Below are 19396 nucleotides of genomic sequence, written 5' to 3' on the forward strand. Positions count from 1 at the left end.
ATTTCGGTGGGGGGAGCGTAAACACATAATTAATTTATTCATGATAAATGCTGATGACCGTCCGTTCGTTCGCTTGCTTGCACATTTTTCCTGGCGCAGCGAATGGATGAGCCATGAGTTTCGGCACGCCTGTCAGCTGGCACTGCATTAATCTAATAATCTGACTGACTATGGGGAGTTTTTTTTCCCCCTGCTAACGCTGCATTTAACATTAAGCCTGTCATCGTGATTGCATCGGTGCAGTCTACAGTGCATTAATTTGCCAGCTCTGCACAAAGGGGAAGGGATGCGGATGGGGGTTAAAGGACGGTAGAGTCGAGCAACGAAATTAACTAAACTTCAAAATGTCATAATTCATGAGGCGTCCGACACTGGGCACTGGGGAGAAAATCTGAAGCGCTCAAGCGCACGACACCGCTGTTTGCCGTGTTTGGTGGGGAAAGTTAATTAATATACATATTGACAGGCTACGGATGGGCAGCGTGGATGCTGGGACGGTGCAATCTCAGCGCTTAGCAATTTACCAGGACCGATCGATTGGTGCTTGTTTTGGTGGATTCGAAGAAAATTGAAATGAATTCAAAGGAGGAACATTGGTTAAATGCAAAGTAAAACGTATAGAATTACTACGTGGAAGGATATCACAGTACTATCGCTTGCACGCATCAGTCACTGGAATGATGACATTTTTGGTAGTTCGATAGTGATTTTGAGTGCGTGTATGTGGGTTAAAGCAAATGACGTTGTCCTAGGAAGGAACAACCGACATGGTATGATGACACATGGGAATGTTTATTTTGGTTTATTAATTACACCCACGAATACACCACATTCTTTGGCGGTTGACGCTTTGTTTAACATTATCTTCTAAAAGTACAACAAACCCAGTCAAGTTTATACTTTATGAATGACTTTTATCAAAACAGTATGTTATGCAAAAATATGCACTCATTTTCAAAAATATAAAACAAACTTGAAAAAAACTTGAAAAAAGACTGAAACACACTGAAACACACAATTAACATGTGTTTTGAAGATTTTCGTTTTATTCGACAATGCTTCGAAATTGCACATTGAATTCTACAACAAATAAAACGTGACGCTATAAACAATCTAATTCAAAAACTAAACATATAAAATTGCAGCACAAAACATGTTCTAAATATTAATATTAAATAAGTTTGTAAATGGTATCGAGAGCTCCTCATAAACAGGTGAAAATTTTGAAGAATTGATTTTAATGACACAATGCTGAGAAGGTACACTTACTCTCAGTCAGAATCTTTCTAAATGAATCAGATTCAACAGCGTTTGCATCATTCGATTAAAATCCATTTCCTGTGTTCCAAGAACTCATGAATCCATTAATAGAAATCCATAGTAACTGAATAAGGATTAAAAGCGTACTGCTGGAGGATAGAAGTGAAATAAAATGGTACATCAATCGAAAATCCTTCCTAACATATAGTGTTACCTGTTATCACTTGACTGGATTATGAACTATCGATATGTGTTTATTATAATACTCGATTTTGAAAGTGAAAATCTACATGTTTAAAACCCGATTCGTTATACTCTGTATCATGTTGAAAAAATAATAAAAAAGCATGATTGGGATGGATCATGTTCTGGTGCTAGAATTCAAAAGGATGATTCATCACACATTTCTCAACGTAGGGAAAGTATTTGGCTCTTCTATTCCAACATATAAACCGTATCAAATGTAAGTCAACGAGCAATCTCAAATGTATCTAAGATTCTCTAGAATATGCTTCGCCCTATGTTCGAACAAGTAATCGAACAAGTAATTGCCACAGGATTATTTAATTCGTAAACAATTTGTGTGCTTTCACACTAATACTACCAAACATTATGAGAACAGTAACCAGTTATATCATGAGACCTAAGAATTGACTCTTCTTTGAACGACTTAAAACGATCAAATAATTCAGCATTTTTCTTTCTTCAGTTTGCTGTAGCAATCGTTTTCATCATTATTTAAAAGAACAGCTGTAACGCTGCCACAAAAAGAAAAAAAAGCCCGTACTATTCAATAAAAACTAGGCCACAGGAACCTTTAGTCTGGCTTGCAGAAAAACATCTGCAAAAAAGACACTTTCCCCACACGTACGATATTAATTTGTAGTTTCTGTTCCATCACTCCGTGGCAAACCCATCGAGGAAATTGTTTTCCATCCCGCCTGCGGTGGCAGAACCCGGCAGCGCTGCAAAAGTGCAGAAAACAACGCCAAAATCCCACCATAATTGCCTGCAGCTTGCAGTTGTGCTATCAGCACAGCATGAAAGCAGCCAACCGGCCAGCCTGAGGGGTTTCCCCGAGCAACACGAAACATGCTGCACCCGGACACGAATGGGCACGTTGGCCGGAGGAAGCGAAGGTGAACAATCAATTTACTTCTCCGCAAGCTCGTAACGAGACAACAGGTTTCGCCATTAAACAGCGATAATCGTAAACCTAGGGACCCCCCCGAGCTAGCCGAGGCACACGGTACGGTCGAAATTACTTGCACGAAGGAAAGGGTGAACAGCAACAAAAGAGGAGTGAGCGAAATAAGCGAAAAACAATCAACTCGAACATTTCCTTCTGTGCATGGGAACTGCAAGCATGGGGCGCTTTTCGGAGTGGAAAATTGCAAAATTTGATCATTTAATGTGGTTGCAATTTTCTCCCACCGATCATGCTGACGGTGAGCGTTTCGTGTCCGATAACGCTGCAGTGGTTGGCAAGCTCGTGCCTTTGAGCGGAATTGGATGTGTTTTACAATCAAACGTAACCTTATACAATGGGGACAAAAGTGTAACGTTTTGTGGAACAACACAACCACCTGCTTGAAACGCACGCTTGCATGTGCATCATGCGAGTGAGTTGTTCACCACTGGGGAAGGAAAAAAGGCAATAAAAAGGTAAGCAAAACCAGGCAACATGGCATGAGCAAAGATTGGGTAAGGTAAGGAATCTCCTTTCCAACCTTATTCGCTGACGACAGACCGATTCAGGTAATGAGCTTCGAAATGAGAAAACGATCACAAATCCTGCAACAACGGCATGCCCAGCCACTCCATACGTTTTGAGTGCTGTAGAACGCACACGGATACTTACCGTACAGTCTCATGGTGCCGTCGGCGCGGCCTAGCGAGTTGGTGCTGACACAGTGGTACGTCCCGACGTCAGCCGGTGAAAAGGATCGCACCACTAGCCGCATGTTGGTGCGAAAGCCATGCCGATCCTCGGTGATGCCGTACTTGGGCCTGCGGAACAAAACCGAAGAGAAGTGAACAAATTAGTACTGGAACTGAAGCACCGAAATCGCTAATTGGTTTTACAGCGCTGCCCAAGCGACACGGTGCACTTGTTAACTGGCAACAAATAAGCGTCGAAAACGAACTGGTGACGAATTGGCCTGCTTCATGCAATTTCAAACATGTCGCTAGCTGTTGTTGCTAAAGTGAATTGTCTTTCTGGCAAGAAATAAGGTATAACAAAACATGAACTCAAAAATGGAAAACACTTTCCATGTGACAATCCACTTTAAGACAACTGGTCACATGAACCTGCGAACAAAAGGATAGTTGATTCGTTTTTTTTTTTTGTTTTGCTACAAAACTCCATCATTCCACGAATCGCAACGAATGGCTCTGGGGGTTTCCGGGAAACAGCTCGGGAAAAATCAATTACTAGCCCGTACTACCCTATTTGTGAGTGTTTAGGTTAGGTCCATCACTTACCCGTCCAGCAGCATTTCCGGCCGGCTCAGTCCCGGTTGCTCGTAGTTGCCGTTCGCTGCACCGGCGAAGCTGTTCGGCAGAACGCGGCCTCCCTTCAGCCAGTAGGACACCGGCATGGGCGAAGCTTCTACCGTGCATTCGAGCTGCACGTCCGAGCCGAGCGGTGCTCCCAGCAGCTGGCTCGTAGGTCGTACCGATGGTGCAACTGGTGATGGTGGTGGTGTGCAATAAGGTAGAACATGCAGAAACGGTAAAAGGTAAGTTGCGAAACAATTTTTCAATCATACACCAAAATATGCCGAACCAACTGTGAACGGACTTATTCATTTAACACTTTCCCGGAAAAGATCATCGAAACAAGTTGCTTTTGTGTACGGTTCTGATAGCTAGGATGAATGGAGATGAACACGCAAATGGTCGATGGCATAGCGCATAGATGATCATACCATTGCATTGGTGGAATTGATTGTTTTGCATTCCAAGTACTCAGCTTTTGATAGCGTACTATGTGATGAGATTTCGATGAACATGGATTGGACACAATTCGTACTTTCGGAATATTTTATTCTACTTGCACTTCGTTGGAAAAGGATTACACTATGATAAAGGTCTAGCAAAGAACTTTACGTATATAGGCAACGGATATACGGGATGATACGAGTCTCGACCAAAATACCTAACATCACGTGTCGTTAAAACACATTCCATGGCTGTGCTGCGCGTGTCGTGGATTGAATTTCATTAAGCAGGTGCGTTCCTGGCGTAGTTTTAACTTTACCCAAAATTTAACTTTACCAAAAGGTTTCAAGTTTGTTTCATGATTTAAAAAAAAGGCCTTGAGATGCTTCAGTAAATCTCATAATTCAAGAATTGTATTGCACCTTACAAGTATATTTGAATAAGTAATGTTGCGTGATGAAAACCAACGCGGTGTAATTTATGTACCGAAATGATCTAAGGCTCAACTTTTGTGAAACATAAAATTTTAAAGCTTACCACGGTTTTTACTGCTCCGTTGAAGACTCGTTGAATATTAGACAATATTTAAATTGAATGTGGGAAAGTTAATGACTTGATGATGTTTAGCTTCCAGTTTGAGCTTACATCATTCAATAGTCCAAAACCTCATTTGCCTTTTTTCAAGTTTTCGATAGTGAATTTAATGAAACTATGTATATGCTGTTTTGAGGTTGATACAGTTCCATCATCAGATTAGCAGAATTTTAAAATTGTTTCACTGTGCAAAGATCTTGTTAGACTTGATTTTTATAAACTGGATTTACTTGAAGTAAACCTAATAAACACGTATAATATTTCGTCACGTTTTAAAGTCTCCCAAATTCCGATGACAGTAGAATTCTTAGTATAATATCCTCATTCGAGATACTTTTTAATTCAGATAATTCAAAATTAATTAATTTCAAAATTAGTAAAGCTTTGTTCAAGCTAAATGTGTCAAACGAAGTGTGTATATTCTCGTGTGTGTATAAATGTTGTGTATCGAAGGACAACGTTCGATCACTACTTGTGCTTATGCTTGGGTGGATGATAGAACTAATGCATGAGTGAATGAGGTTTTTAAATAAAATGGAGCAAATTCTTCCAAGCCTTAAGGTCGAACGCGCTTTAGAAATACCCTTTTTTCCCGCTGGAGCCTGGAAGTATTTGGCATCGATTTAATTTTGTTCACGTTACGGTTCCGTTCAAAGTTGGTTGGCATCGTTGTTAAAAAAAAAAAAACGGGCTGTGCGCAGATACGCATTGTACTTACAGTGAACACTCAATGAAACACGTTTGCTAACGGCAGGCGGAACATCGTTGGACGCGATGCACAGATACGCACCCATTTGTCTTCGCTCCAGCTTGGGCAGATGTAGATGGGTACCGTTGTATGCCTCCACTATGCGCGGGAAAGATGGGAAGAGAAATGGTAAGGCAGGAATTAGAATAGATGGCAGGCAAATAATGGTCAATCACAATTAAAACTCCCGTTTTATTCTCTCGCAGTATAAAACACTCCACTGCTGTGAGTCCGTGTACAAGCAGTGCGGGAAGTGGCAAACTATTGACGGAAAAAATGGAACCGACTTTTCGAGCTTCTTGCTAGCTATCCCACTAAGAGCGAGAGAGGGAGGCGATCCGGCAGACAGCGAGCGAATAATTGTTCCCCTTTCCTCAGTTTTGATTGGAGCAGGAAGCCAAACCGGAATGGAGCTGGTCAATGGCTCTTGAATATCCAATGGAACACATGAACATAACCACACACATGGAGAACCCTTCCTTCCTGAATCCAATTGCTGAAGAGTACATTCATTCGCGGGTATAAATTTATGTAATTGGAACTTTAATGGGATTTTGTAACAACCGTGCCCGGCGACCCCTCGAGCGAACGATAAACGACAATGAGAATGGGAAGTGCACCGTTAGCACCGGTCGGGTTCGAAAGATTGACGGTCCTGGCAAGTGCAACAGAAGGCCTGGAGTGGTTCCTGCGAAAAGGGGTTTTTTTAAGCTTCTGGTGTGGTGTCTGTGTGCACGTGTGTTTGTCTTCGTCATCGCTCATGGCCAGTGGTGCAGGTCATACTTCACCGAGGGTGCACACGTACAGCCTAGGAGGGGGTAATGGTGAGCAGCCCTTGCCACCAGTCAATCGAAATGTACTTCGCTTCGGGATGGGTTTGCACGCTCGTTGTGGTTTCTGTGTGGCATTGTGTTTTTCTTCGTATGGCGAAATGGCCATGAGGCGACTGTGAGCGGGTTAAATCCGAACGAGAGGGACGCTTGTGTGTTTGTGTGTGACGCAATGCAATCCACATTCCGGCTTAACTGCAAATCGAATGCAATTTATGGTGCCATCCCGTAACCGGTGAGGCAATGCATTTCGGTTAATTTATAGACAAGAAGCCACCAAAATGGGTAATTTAAAATCCGACTCAAGACAAAAGGTTTGCTCGCGCTTTGTACTGCCGGGTATAGGTTGGAAATTTAGAAATGAAAAAAGGCACAAGTTTGAGTGATCATAGCGCTGTTTTAAACTTTGATTGAATATAAAAATCGTAGGAAATTGTTCAAAACACTGTAAAATAAACGCTTCGTTAAGTGAATTGCATAACTTTAGGAGTATTTGCACAACACAATAAGAGAAGTCAACAAATTTAAACGTTTAAAGCTTGCAAATTTTGAACCAATCTTGAAACAAAAAAGCTTTAAACAACCCATAAACATTTCCCTTAGGAACATGTTAGTGATTGCAATCGACAAAAAGGCAAGGGAAAAGAAAACATCTCACTCGGCCCATTATGGTTACAGCAAACTGGTCGTAAAAACCGACACATCTTCACCGGCAACATCAGCGTCCGGCGAGCAACAAGGTGCAGCCCAACGGTTGGAGGGGGGCAACAACCGAAAGACCAAATGCTTTTCACACCGCCTGAGCAGCAACATCTACGCAGCACGCAATCATTGTAGATACGGCTGAAGCTTCGCTTAAAAACTAGCCTTCCCTTGTTTGCCGGATGCCGTAATCGCACGGATATTGTCACATTTATGGAAACACATTCGCAAGAAGCTGCCGGGGTCCGACGAGGGCTCCCTATGTTAGCGCTCCGGATGGAAGAATCCAATCATCAACCGTCCTTCGTAGAAAGTGGTCATTTAAGTGGCGGCAGGATCGCCTTCGGGGCACACACGAACAACAATCGATATCGATTTCCTATCCCTCCCCAATGCCAAGCCTGCTGCTGAAACTTCTGCCCCTGGTAGGATGAGTCATGGGGGTTTGTTGGGTTTATTTTACGTCTCGTTTATAAAGATACCCCTCGAGAGCTTTACCTTTAGCGAAAAACCATCTGCTCGGTGGCTTAAGGCATGGAAGTGGTGAAGAAAGCAGCAGCAGCAGCAGCAGGAGGCAAATAAACACTCGTACCCGTCAGCGCCGCAAAGCGAAAGCTCCTAAACTACCGCCGTTCCGTCGTTCCACCCACTACTCCATTCTCGGGACCGATTTTCGGCACACACGTTTTGGGTTTTAGTTTTGCGGCGGGGTTCGGTTTTAAGCAACTTTCACTCTCCGAAACGGCACCACGGGCAGGGGGTGGGTTTGAATTTACGAGGATAATTTTTCACAGCAAAACAAACAAAGAAACAAACATTCCGGTCAGTGGCATTGGGACGCAGTACGGGCTACCGTGGCTGTGGTTTTATAGAGAACTAAACGACCCTTCCGGTGCAACACTGGTGCACCGAACTTTGGCACCGAAAGCAGTTGGAACTTTGGCACACACTCTCAATGCTCGGCGTTCGTTAGCGCTGCAGCCTTCGGAAGGCTCAACCGTACTTGCACGGGACACTAGGCATGAGCTTGCTTTGCTTGAAAACTTGAAGCAAGACAACGGAACACGCGCCGAGTCCGAACGGAAGCAAAGTTTCATAAAGTGCAAGTCTGTTTCGAAGAGAGTGAGTTGAAGTTTGTTTCAGGAAACGTATCTTGCTTGTTGGTGAAACTATGGAAGAGCGTGAATGAACACGGTCCCGGTCGATGTTTCGATGAGATTTCGTTGGCTAAGCGACGGGAAAATGAATCAGTGGAAAGTGAATCATTGTCCAATATTTTATCTTCTTCATACGGCTGTGAAGTGCGGGGCTGTGGAGCTGTCGCTGAGTTTAATTTTGATTTTTTTGTGCTCTTGGTATGGTATACACAGAATCATTCACCACGAGATTTGGCAAAAAATATGATACGTCTAGTTTTTCTTTTCAAACATCTATCCACCATACGTTGTGTTTTTCTTCTTTGTTTTTAGATATAGCAACCAGCCTTTTACCAATAAAAAACAGTCATTTACTGTTTTACCACCACTAATTTTCAAGTGTCTTAAATCTATCATCTTGCATATCTTCAACCTCCGATTTTGCACAATCATTTACATTGAAACGGTTCGTGATCCATGAAAAGGTCAATTTATACTATTATTTTAAAAATAAACCAATCTAAACACATATTTAATAAAATTTTAAGGACCATTCAACCCATGGTATTAAAGCCACTGTGAAACACTTTGCAGCAATACGATTGATTATCAGTTTTTTGTTTTATATCTGCCAACACAGCTATGGGTCTTTAACGAAATGGAATTAAAGCTTGCAATCTTGAGCCAGATAGATTTTCTACGTACACAATTGCATTTTAATAAACTTCACCTATCACACTGTAGCAAGGCGATCAAAACAACAAAAGAACCGTGCCGGCTTTGAAGCGGAAAAGAGCTCACGCTCCTAAGATACGACCACCAATCTCACATCGTGTGGCGGATCACAGCGGACGGCACACAAAAGAAAGGCCGCTTTGAAGTACCGGAACGCTTAACCGTGAGTAGTGGTTTTAATGGACGTACGGCGAGACAAACAAAAAAGTCGCTCCGTAATAAACAAAATCGAAAGGCAAAAAAAAAACACGATCAACTAAACAACCCGCAGCACGTCCGGAAGCTCGGGAGCCTTCATTTTCTCCCTAGATTGGGTTCAGTTTTCCGGATCATTTGTCGGTTCATGCACCAGCCAACCGGCGAGACAAAGGGAAAGTGATGCTTCTGCTGCTGCTGCATCGTGAAAGCATCATCAAATTGGTCCGGATATTAAAACCGAGAAAACCGTCCACCCCGACTCCGCGTTCATACCGACCGAACCAATTTCTGAAGAATCTTCAATCATTCGCTCGGGCGGGTAAAAGTTGCGCTAAAAATGAAATAGTGGGGCAAGAAAAGTTGAGTGTGGCTTGCTCACGGTTAGGCGTGATGGACGGAAGAAATGGTAAAATGTTTCCGTCTCTTTCAGCAAACCATCATGCCTCAGTCGTACCGTTTGCTGTCTCCTCCTCGAACACGCAAACACTGTTTATTTTTTGTATTTTTTATGTTAAGTGATGTGCAGCTTGAATTATCTTTATCTTTCCCACCGCCAAGGCTGCTGCAGGTTCCATTTTTCACTAATTTATTACGTGCATCCTCGTGCCTTTTCAATCCTCGTTCCATCCGGGCCCGTGCGTCAGGTGAAGACTGACCGGTGCTGGCAGTTTGCTTTCCCGCACGGTAAGCCCTCTTCCTATTCCCGCGGTTGATGTTTATGGTGAGATAAAAAAGCACCTCTCTCCCCCTGCAGTGAGTGCGCGGCTGCCGATCGAGAGTCATGAAATCTGAACCGGAAAATCAACCTCCTGCGCGGAAATCTGCGCCCGTAGAAAACAATCTTCCCCTTGCCTCTCAGCCTTTCTGTCCCGCTGGTCGATGGTGATGCTCTTCCTGCTCGTGCCCGTTCAGCTGCATCACAGCATTCGGGCCAGCATTTAACTGTGCTTTGCACTTCCGCAACGACGGCACCCTCCCGGTCCGGTTCAGCCACCGCCAAACGACCGCAAACCACCACCCTGAGAGAGGGTATTATATTTTACGACGCGACCGACCGGCTCATAAAAACTGACCGGAGGGAACACGAAGAAATCACTGTCATCTGGGTTTCGTTGCTGGAGTGTGTGTGTATATTTCTTCTTTTTTTTCATGGCACAGAAAGCGGGTGGCCAGATAATGAGAAAGTGTCATGAGGCCTTCTCAGTGGGCAGGATACCTTTCACCGGGATGAAGACTGATTTAATAAACCATTTCCCCCGCCCGTTCAATGGTACGGGGAATCCGCTGTACGTGCGCGATTCCCGCGAATGGTTCGTGAGGGCAGGGTAGTATAAATATACTTCCCGCAACCACAGTTCTTCCTGCCATCTCTGTCCCTTCCTTTGCACTGCTAAAGCATGAGCAAGGTAATAGTGACAGTGAAAGGGAGAAAAGGATCGGCCCCCATTTCGTGCCTGTTTAGAGCGAGCTAGCCCGGTAGCTAGAACACATTAATCAATGGATGACTCACGGCGGGTGGGAAATTGTTTTCCAGGGCTTACGCTCAAGTGGAAAACACTGCTAAGACAGTCCGTGCCTGTCTGGGCCGGGTGAAAGCGAAAAAACGGCAGCAAAACTTCCAGGCCCACAATAAATCATCAGCGGAATCGTTTCACGTAGCGAAGGGCATGAAATTAATTATTCGTCTCCCCCGCGTGTGTATTGAACGCAGTGAAGTAATTGTTGGGAAATATGGGCATGGGATTTATCATAAAATTTAAATTATTGAAGAAGAAAATTTCTAGCCCTTCAGTACGCCAGTGAAAGGTTAACGAATACGTCAGTTTGTAATTCTTGGAACTGTACGGCTCATTACATTTGATGCATTATTCGTTTGATTTACATTTATATTAAAGTCATTTCTTGCAACTTTCTTCACAAGAAACACAACAATATGTTTATTTTTAGACGGAAAAAATATATATTGTATTTACATGAGGAAACAAGCAACAATCGATGGATGAGTTTGATGTTGGCATCTAATTATTTGCTTCCGCAAACTCTTCTAATAATTTCAAATGCATTTTTAATATATATTTACAATTTAGAAAATTTGCAAATAGACTCGAACACCACTGTACCTTAAGCTTCAAGAATATGTGTAAGAAACATATAACATTAACATGATTCTATTTTGACCGTTTATTTCCCCGAAACGCGGAAACACTACGAAAAATAAACAAATAGAAACAAGTAAGTATAATTCTGACTCGTATGAAATAATTCGGAAAGGACTCCTTTGAAACTCTTCACGCTTTTTTAACGCCAGCGCTCTCCATAAATCTGTCAGTCCATCAGCAAACCATACAGTATGCACAGTATCACTTAATGTCACCCACACACGGACCGTTTGTCTTCTCGCGCTCGGAAATGAATACCAGCAGACAGGAAAGCACCATGTACAAGAACGTGGATTCGAAAGAAATCGCGACTGCACCACGGCAAAGAATATATTCACATCTAATCCAGTGCGGCCCCTGCCCAACCGCGCTCACCGGTACACACGGTAAAGATCACGTCAAATATTAGCACAGGATACATTTCATTTTTCATCTGCGTACCAGCCGACGACGGCTGGTGGTGAAAGCCCAAACCTACCCCGCAAAGGAAAGTACACGCGCGATGCCGCCTTACATTTGTTATGCAAATGTGTACATTATGCTTATCCTGTCGTTTTTCTCGCACCTCGTCCACCAGCCCAAAAGCCCAACGCACGCTTTCGGGAACCCCTACCTCTACCCCCTGCACAGAAATCCGATTCCAGGCCGGATGATTCCATTGTCTTTTTGCTTTCACCTCTTTCGACCCCGAAACAAGGCTTCCGTTCGCGCAATTCTTCGGCAACGCGATTTTCACTTCTTCATTCTGTGCAACAACCTGCGCTCCACAGCCCAGTTCACACCACTTCGCGGTGAGGGTGGATGCGAGCACAGGCGAGTAAATCATGTCCTTACGAAATAAATTGAATAATTCACTCAGGATGGTATCACACTTCGCCTCGCCTTTTTGCCAGTGGTGATTGTTACGGCACGGTGGCAGGACGCGAGATGAGATGTGACTGTTGAGCGTGTTCGTGATCATAATGCTGGTGGTGTCGACGAACAGGTGTTGGCAGGTGCATGCATTGCAAAAAAGTGTTCCGGAAATGTAGACATACTTTTTTACTCATTCCTTCACACTCAATCATACGAAATTGTTGATGAAAATAATAGATAAGTGCACGTTACGAGGATAGTATAGCACTCTGTACGTCAAACTGTCTTCTATTTGGTGGATGTTTTGGCTGAAATAGAATTTATTAATAACATTATAGTTAATTTCACATTTGTTTATCACCGTCAACAGGAGTGAAATGTACATAATGCATGCTTAAAAGTGTGCAATATGATGTATTTAGGCTGCAATCGAATCCACAATATGCGTTCTTACTACAAATAAGTTTTCCACAGCAGAATGAAGTTGTAAATAGTTTAATTTCGATTTTAATTATCTAATGCTTGTTTCAGACTCTATGTTGGCTATGTTTTGTTTATTACCAGTTATGATAAAATTTACCTATAAAAGTATTTTAATTTATAATGAAATAGTCATTTACAGGGAAAAACAGACAAAAACTTCTTCTTCTTCTTATTTTGGCTCAACAAATTTGGCTAGCAGGAGAGTCAGTTATACGTACGGTGGCACGGTCCATACGGGGCTTGAACCCATGATGGACATGTTGTTAAGTCGTACGAGCTGACGACTGTACTACCAGACCGGCTAAATAAAAAGAAAAAAATTGTTTTTTTTCTCTATCCGCATTGGTTTTTTTTGAGAACTTTATTTTCTTCTAAATTTCCGAATTTGTTTTTCAAATCGTATACTTTCTACCCATACAGCTCACTTCCAATTGTGCCGTTGGACATACAATCTGAATTCATAGAAATGATACTTAAACATCAAACACATTGCAAGCAAAAGGGCACAAAAGCAGTAGGGAAATAATATACACACTCAGGGGTATGCAAAACTACGCACTTGAATCGTTTTATGAATTTAGAGTGTGAAGTAAAACAAAAAAAAAACATACACACACACTCTGTGCGAGACATTCAAACGAGAAAAAGGGGAGTGAAACACGGGCGCCAAAAGGGTAGCGCGAACACCGGGTGGTGTTGCTAAAATATTGCATTCTCTAGTCTTGCACCATTTCGTGCACATAAAACCGGGCAACATACGGATGCCGCGCTTCCCAGACGTGCTACCGTTTGCTGGGACCGTGCAAACGGAGGAAACATGAGCCGAGTGGTGGGGTCACATTAAGGATAAAATGTTTGCCTCCAAAATGTGTACGTGTGTGATTGTGTGTATGCGAGCGCGCGTGTATGTGCCACAGTGACAATATAGGTTCGCAGAACGAGAGCCACGGCAAAGGAAGGAACAGTTTGTAGAGACAGGCAGCGACAGGAAGGTAGCAAAGGTATCAACAAAAAAGGGAAGAAGAAACAAACCTGTCAAGGAAAAGCTTTGCACAGGTGGTTCGTTTCGGGTGGTTGCAAAAAAGGACACTACAGTCTTAAAAAAATGCCGCGACGTCAAGCTCGCGGATGGGAGCGTGCAGCTGAGAGTAGCGGAACGGGTGCGAACGGCTGCGAAGGTGGTAACATAAAAGACAGGAACCAAGTCATAAGCCACCGGTAGCAGCAGAAGCTGCTCAACCCATGCTGAAACACTGAAAACAATGAAATCCTTTTTCCCAGCTACTCGCTCGCGCACATTATGCCGCACGTTTCGTGGACCTCCGGTTTGCCGTGCGCGAAGGAAAGCACTCCGGATCATCATGCACCTTCGCTCTGCCAGCGCGTAAGCCCGCCTTGGCAGTGCTAATGCTCTGGCACTGCACACTTTTGCTGCTGCCGATGCATACATGTGTGTTTGTGCTCGGTGTGTGTGTGTGTGTGTATGTGTGTGTGTGTGTGTGTGTGTGTGTCAACGACTCGCATGAGTGCCTTCTTGCGTTAACGAAAGAAAATGGAATTAACAGACACACACACACACGCGCGCGTAACACGTACAGCAACACCGAAAAATGAAACAGCCTTCCAATGCTCTCTTTCGAAGTTCCAGCGCAAGGAAGGGAAGCAGGTTTACAGCTGGGGGTCGCTTTTATCATTGTTTTGCCACGGCTTGCGCTAGCACTCCCTCGCTCTCGTGCTGGTAAATGGGCATCCCCGTACACAGGGCACACAGCGCGCGGAAAGCAGGCAACCCACCAAGACGACGACATTTAATCTTATTTTCCCACGACATTAAACATAAATTATGCGAATATTTTTCACCCTTCGCCGTGGTCTTCGCCTTCCTTTCTTCCGCGCTGCACCGAACCAAACATAAAAACAGCACATCATTTCTGCACAGTACTGGGCGTCTCCATCTGGGCGGTGCCATGCAAGTGCAGTGCGTTTCGGCACTAAATGTTCGTCAAAGTGACACTTATTAGTAGTTTTCTTTTGAATGAGCCATTCGCTCACGTTTGCCCCACACATACACACGCGCACACATGTATCCGATCCCCGCCCATCTTTGTGCGACAGTTTAATGTTGTATTTATGTTTCCGGTTCCGCTAACGAATGGGGTACGCTTTCCGCAATGCCACTCAAGCCCCGCCAGGCGCAAGAACATTCGCGTTGACATATTACATGAAAGGAAGCGACACTGTCTCACAAGCAAACACACACATAAGTTTACAGTGTACAAAAATGTTTGCTATCAACCTTTGCTGCGACAAGAGCCTTACAGTGTGCAAATCAGAAAAGGGTTGAGAAGGTGGGAGGGAGGTGGGAGGCATTTATTTATTCACTTGCAAAATGCATTTCGAGGGACAAACATCTCTGCCGCTTACCGAGCGCAAGGAGAGGGGCGTTTAAAATGACTTCGAACCGGAATTCATCTGAAGGAGAAAAATGTGCAATACTTGTCGGATCGGAACGATTTGTTGCATGCCGTCACTATAGCGCTAAAAGAAAACAAGACTTTTGCGATAGAAAAACGGGCATACAAAAACTACACATTTTTTGCAAGTATCGCTGTTATAACTGTGATAACAGAGTGCAGGAACAGGGACAGTAAAATGCTTGGCAAACGAATGTTATGGTGGCAGATTTTATGCATCGCAGGTTATTGTTACTGTCGCTAGGTTCCAATCTCGGTTTTCTAAGCTTTCCCAGTATCATTATACTGTGTTTGATCAGACATTTTGATTTCATTAATGTGCACTTGAAAGGGCGCACGGTTGATCAGAAACAGTTCAATGTCTTTAATTATAATTAAGACACAGCTCTGAACGCTGTCAACCAATATAAACAAACAGGAGAGTATTAATAATTTGTGTTCCGTTTGTTGATTCGTAGATAATTCACTCGTTGCCTTAAAATCAACATATTTTTGTTGTATAAAAAAGCCAAATTTATATCGTCTATCATACAAAGCGATGACAAAACATACATAGTGCGCACTAATACACATAAAATTGTATGTAATGACATTAGTCAACAGCAAGAAATTGTAAATAAACGCTCATTACTGAAAACATTGAGCTTTTGAGCGAGTATACCCGTTATGGATTGCAGATGAGTATCTAAATTCGATGTAATTTAACCGACGTTTTGTAGTCTGACGTCTTGCTGGAAGGCTCACAAGGAGCGAACTATATTTTTCAGCTAGTAGGTAAGCAAATTATACGCACTATTTTAGCATGACTTAACACTTTCGCTATAATGCTCTATGATCAATTAAAAGATTAAAGCACATGAAAAGTTTTACTAAACAGTCATTTACCATTGAGCTGAATGAATGCGAGGCCACGACCGTGACAAAAATCTACCAAATTTGTTAAATTTGATGAAATTGCTCCTGCATACATTCCTCATAATGTTGGGCGAGAAAATCCCTAACATCGATTTTAAATTGGTACATATATATATACACACGAGCTGCCCTTTATAACATTTTACAAATATCACTTTCAGTATCATTTCCTCAGCAATATATCGCAGAATGCCACTTTAAAGCCAACATTTGTTCAACACTATTCTGCCAACGCTCATAGGGCTTAACAGCTTGAGAAGCCAATTATCGATTTTAAGGATGCTTACTGAATGTGATGTTTTGTGTATCCAAGCCATCAAAATATAAAAATATCTCCAACCCTTGATTTAATGATGTATAATGACGCAGTATTATACATTATACATTATACCTTACTTACTTCACATGTTCACATATTAGCTGCGCTTGCAACCCAACACCAAAAGCCAACATTGTGCAACGTTCACCTGCGGAAATGACAAAGTACACTGCATTGCACGGCATAGCTCGGAGCAATGGCACGATGATGATTAAATTATGATGATTATAATAATCGCATTATAGCCACTCCATTAGCATTCCGTCTAGCGTGCGTGGCCCAAGCTCTGTCCTCTAGACGACGCTGTCGGGACTTTACCGGCAGAAATGGTAAAATGTTGTTGAAGCAGGTGTAAGACAATAAGAAAACAAATGTAATTATAACTTTTCCCACTGCTTAACAGTTTCTAAAACTAATAAGATGATAAAACAAGTATATTCTTCAATCACACAGATAATACAGCTTCTACCTTTCTCTAGCAGAAGCTTCATCGCCAAACGTTACATTGTGAGCACGCTGAAATGCATTGCGGTCTGGACCGGTTTTAAGCGCGGATAATCCTTACCCAACTAACGAGATAGCAACAGACTTGAAGCGATGCTTCTCTACACCAGAGGTGCTTGCGAGGTCCACCAAGCCGTGTGCTCACAATCAATTGGTTGATTAATTAATTTTACCTAGCTTCAACCGACCCCAAGTGCCAAGCTGTCGATTGTACATGCTTCAGTAAAGCCGTACCACCAGCCGCACCGCCCGGAGGCAAGTGTAAGTAGGATTTCCAACGTCCTTAAGCACCGATTACCGATGCCCGCTGTACGCTCACGGCAATCAAGCGGACTGTACCCACGGACCTACCTCGTATCAGTTCGCGGCTTTGAGGCTTCCTTAGCAGCATGTACTCGCCGTCCTCCCGCTTCCAGGTGACGCGGGGTGTCGGATGTCCCACGGCTTTGCAGACGATCGTCGCATCCTCGCCCTCCTGCACCGCAATGTCTGCGGATGATTCCTCGTTGATAATATCCGGTGGAACTGTCAGGCGTAGGTGGGAAAGAAGAAAGAGCAGAAGCTGGATTACGTACGGGGATAAAGTCAAGTAAACATAATCGTACAGTGTAAGATTCTTAACCGGTGGAGGCTGTGTTAGTTTGTGTGTTTGTGAATGTCTGTAAGTGTTTACTTCGAGTGGTGCTTTGCGTTTCTGCGAGCGTTTCCACTAATCCAGCAAAGCTTCTGTGCACGTCTTGGGCAGATTAGGCTGCCTGGTAGAAATCTTGGCACCCTTTGCAGACAAAATCTTAAAGCCCACAGCTGTCTTCGGGATTCATCAATATTGAATTTCCAGAGATTCGAGATACGACGCGCAAGCTTCATCGGTGCTGCTGCTAGTGGCGGTAAATGGTGCTACTCGATGCTGCCTCCTGGCAAGCTTTGGGAATAATCCGAGTAGGCTGTTGCGTTGTGCGTGTACACCGGCTCAGGTCGTACCTGGCAGCCAGGCGGATGGAAAGCGAGAGTAATTCGATATTGAACATTGAATATTATATTCTCATTTAATGATGTTTAACTCGACTTCGGAGGCAGTTGAGCAGGCAGCCGGTAACGAGACTACTGGGAGGCACGCCAGTGTAGCCCGTATCGGGTTTGCTGCACTAATAGGACGGAATGGCTTTGACAGATGCGTTGCGGTACGGTCGCTTCACTGATATGACCGAGGTTTGTGATGAGCTGGCTGCATGCCGTACGGTATTGCACCGCCACGAGCAAAGTAAAACGCATTGTTTCGCAGATTAAACTAGAGTGCACTGCTCTGTGCTGGTAAAAGTCTTACGCATTGAATTTCAATAAAAGATTGATGCGGTCGGTGATGCTGCTTGCTAAGACAAAGAGCTTAGAACCGACCCATCGGACAAAGGATGTTCGAAAGGTAAGATTGATTGCTATGCATTATTGATAAAGCTGGCCTGGTAGGTTACCGACAAAGAACAAGCCTCATGGGCAGCAGCTAGGAAATGAAGATATTAGTGTGGCATGCACTTTGTCTATTGAGTAGTGATGTTGGCATTCTTCTCATTGTCAATCATGGTCGATTGATAGTGTGATAATATTTTATGAAGTCAGCGTGAATTTTTGAATGCCTGTAAAGCGTATAACAATCGAGAGGTTATTATGTTTAAATTCTTCCAACACATTTCTCTAAATTATGCAACTTTTCGTTTCACAGGAATGGTCAAAATTCAAGGCTATACCATGCTTTTTGATGAAATAAATTTGGAATTGTAAAGAAATGCTAAGATTATTTCAACAACGCGATTTTCTGAAAGGGTTAACCGATGCTTACAAAACTTTACCAAAATTGGAGGCTTATTCCATAAAGTTTGATAGTCGGCGGCTGAAATGATATCAATACCGAATCTACAAACCACTAGGTTCATGTTAGATTTTAAGCTTAGAATTAATCAACCGATGTAAAGAGGCGAATGAGGCTAATTGGCTCAAAATCTGTATAAAAACAAAAAAAAAACAAAATAATATAGTATTAAAATATAATTGTGCTTATGCATGATCTTTTTTTTTTTTTGCTGAAGCATAAGTATGTTGTCGAGAATGGTTAAACATAGTTTAAAACTATGTTGAAACAAATAACGTAGCGGAAGGTTGAAAATGGTTTCAAACGATATTATGAATAGAATTTAAGGTATTATAACTCATTTAAAACAGAGAAAGATTTTGCTGTGTATAATTTGTACATAGTTATTGAAATCCAATATGGCAGTTAGTTAGTTTAGCAGCGCTTTCATTTTCCAATAATCGTTTCAAAATCCCGATAATCTTTGTCCCTCGAATACACATAGAACAATAAAATACTGATAAGAATGTTAAAGCTTTAGTAAATTTTAAAAGAAATTTCTATCAGACATGAACAGAACAGATATTTCACATAACCAATTAAACTTAACTTTTCTTCTACAGGACATTATTCATGAGCCTATTGTTGATAATTTCACACATTTTTTTTAAATTAAAACACTTTTTCTACGTTTT

General features: G+C 42.7%; 1 protein-coding gene across 3 annotated transcripts in view; it reads right to left on the reverse strand.

The window, feature by feature from the left end:
- LOC121588974 (lachesin) overlaps positions 1-19396 on the reverse strand; it is a 63762-nt gene that overhangs the window by 12953 nt on the left and 31413 nt on the right. For all 3 annotated transcript variants that reach the window (XM_041907472.1, XM_041907470.1, XM_041907471.1), the window contains 4 exons: positions 17210-17383; positions 5519-5647; positions 3748-3952; positions 3122-3270 (listed from right to left, as the gene is read on the reverse strand). In XM_041907472.1, coding sequence (XP_041763406.1) covers positions 3122-3270; positions 3748-3952; positions 5519-5647; positions 17210-17383 — 657 coding nt within the window. The remainder of the gene's footprint in view (positions 1-3121; positions 3271-3747; positions 3953-5518; positions 5648-17209; positions 17384-19396) is intronic.

The sequence above is a fragment of the Anopheles merus genome, chromosome 2R (assembly GCF_017562075.2).
Source record: "Anopheles merus strain MAF chromosome 2R, AmerM5.1, whole genome shotgun sequence".
Taxonomy (NCBI): domain Eukaryota; kingdom Metazoa; phylum Arthropoda; class Insecta; order Diptera; family Culicidae; genus Anopheles; species Anopheles merus.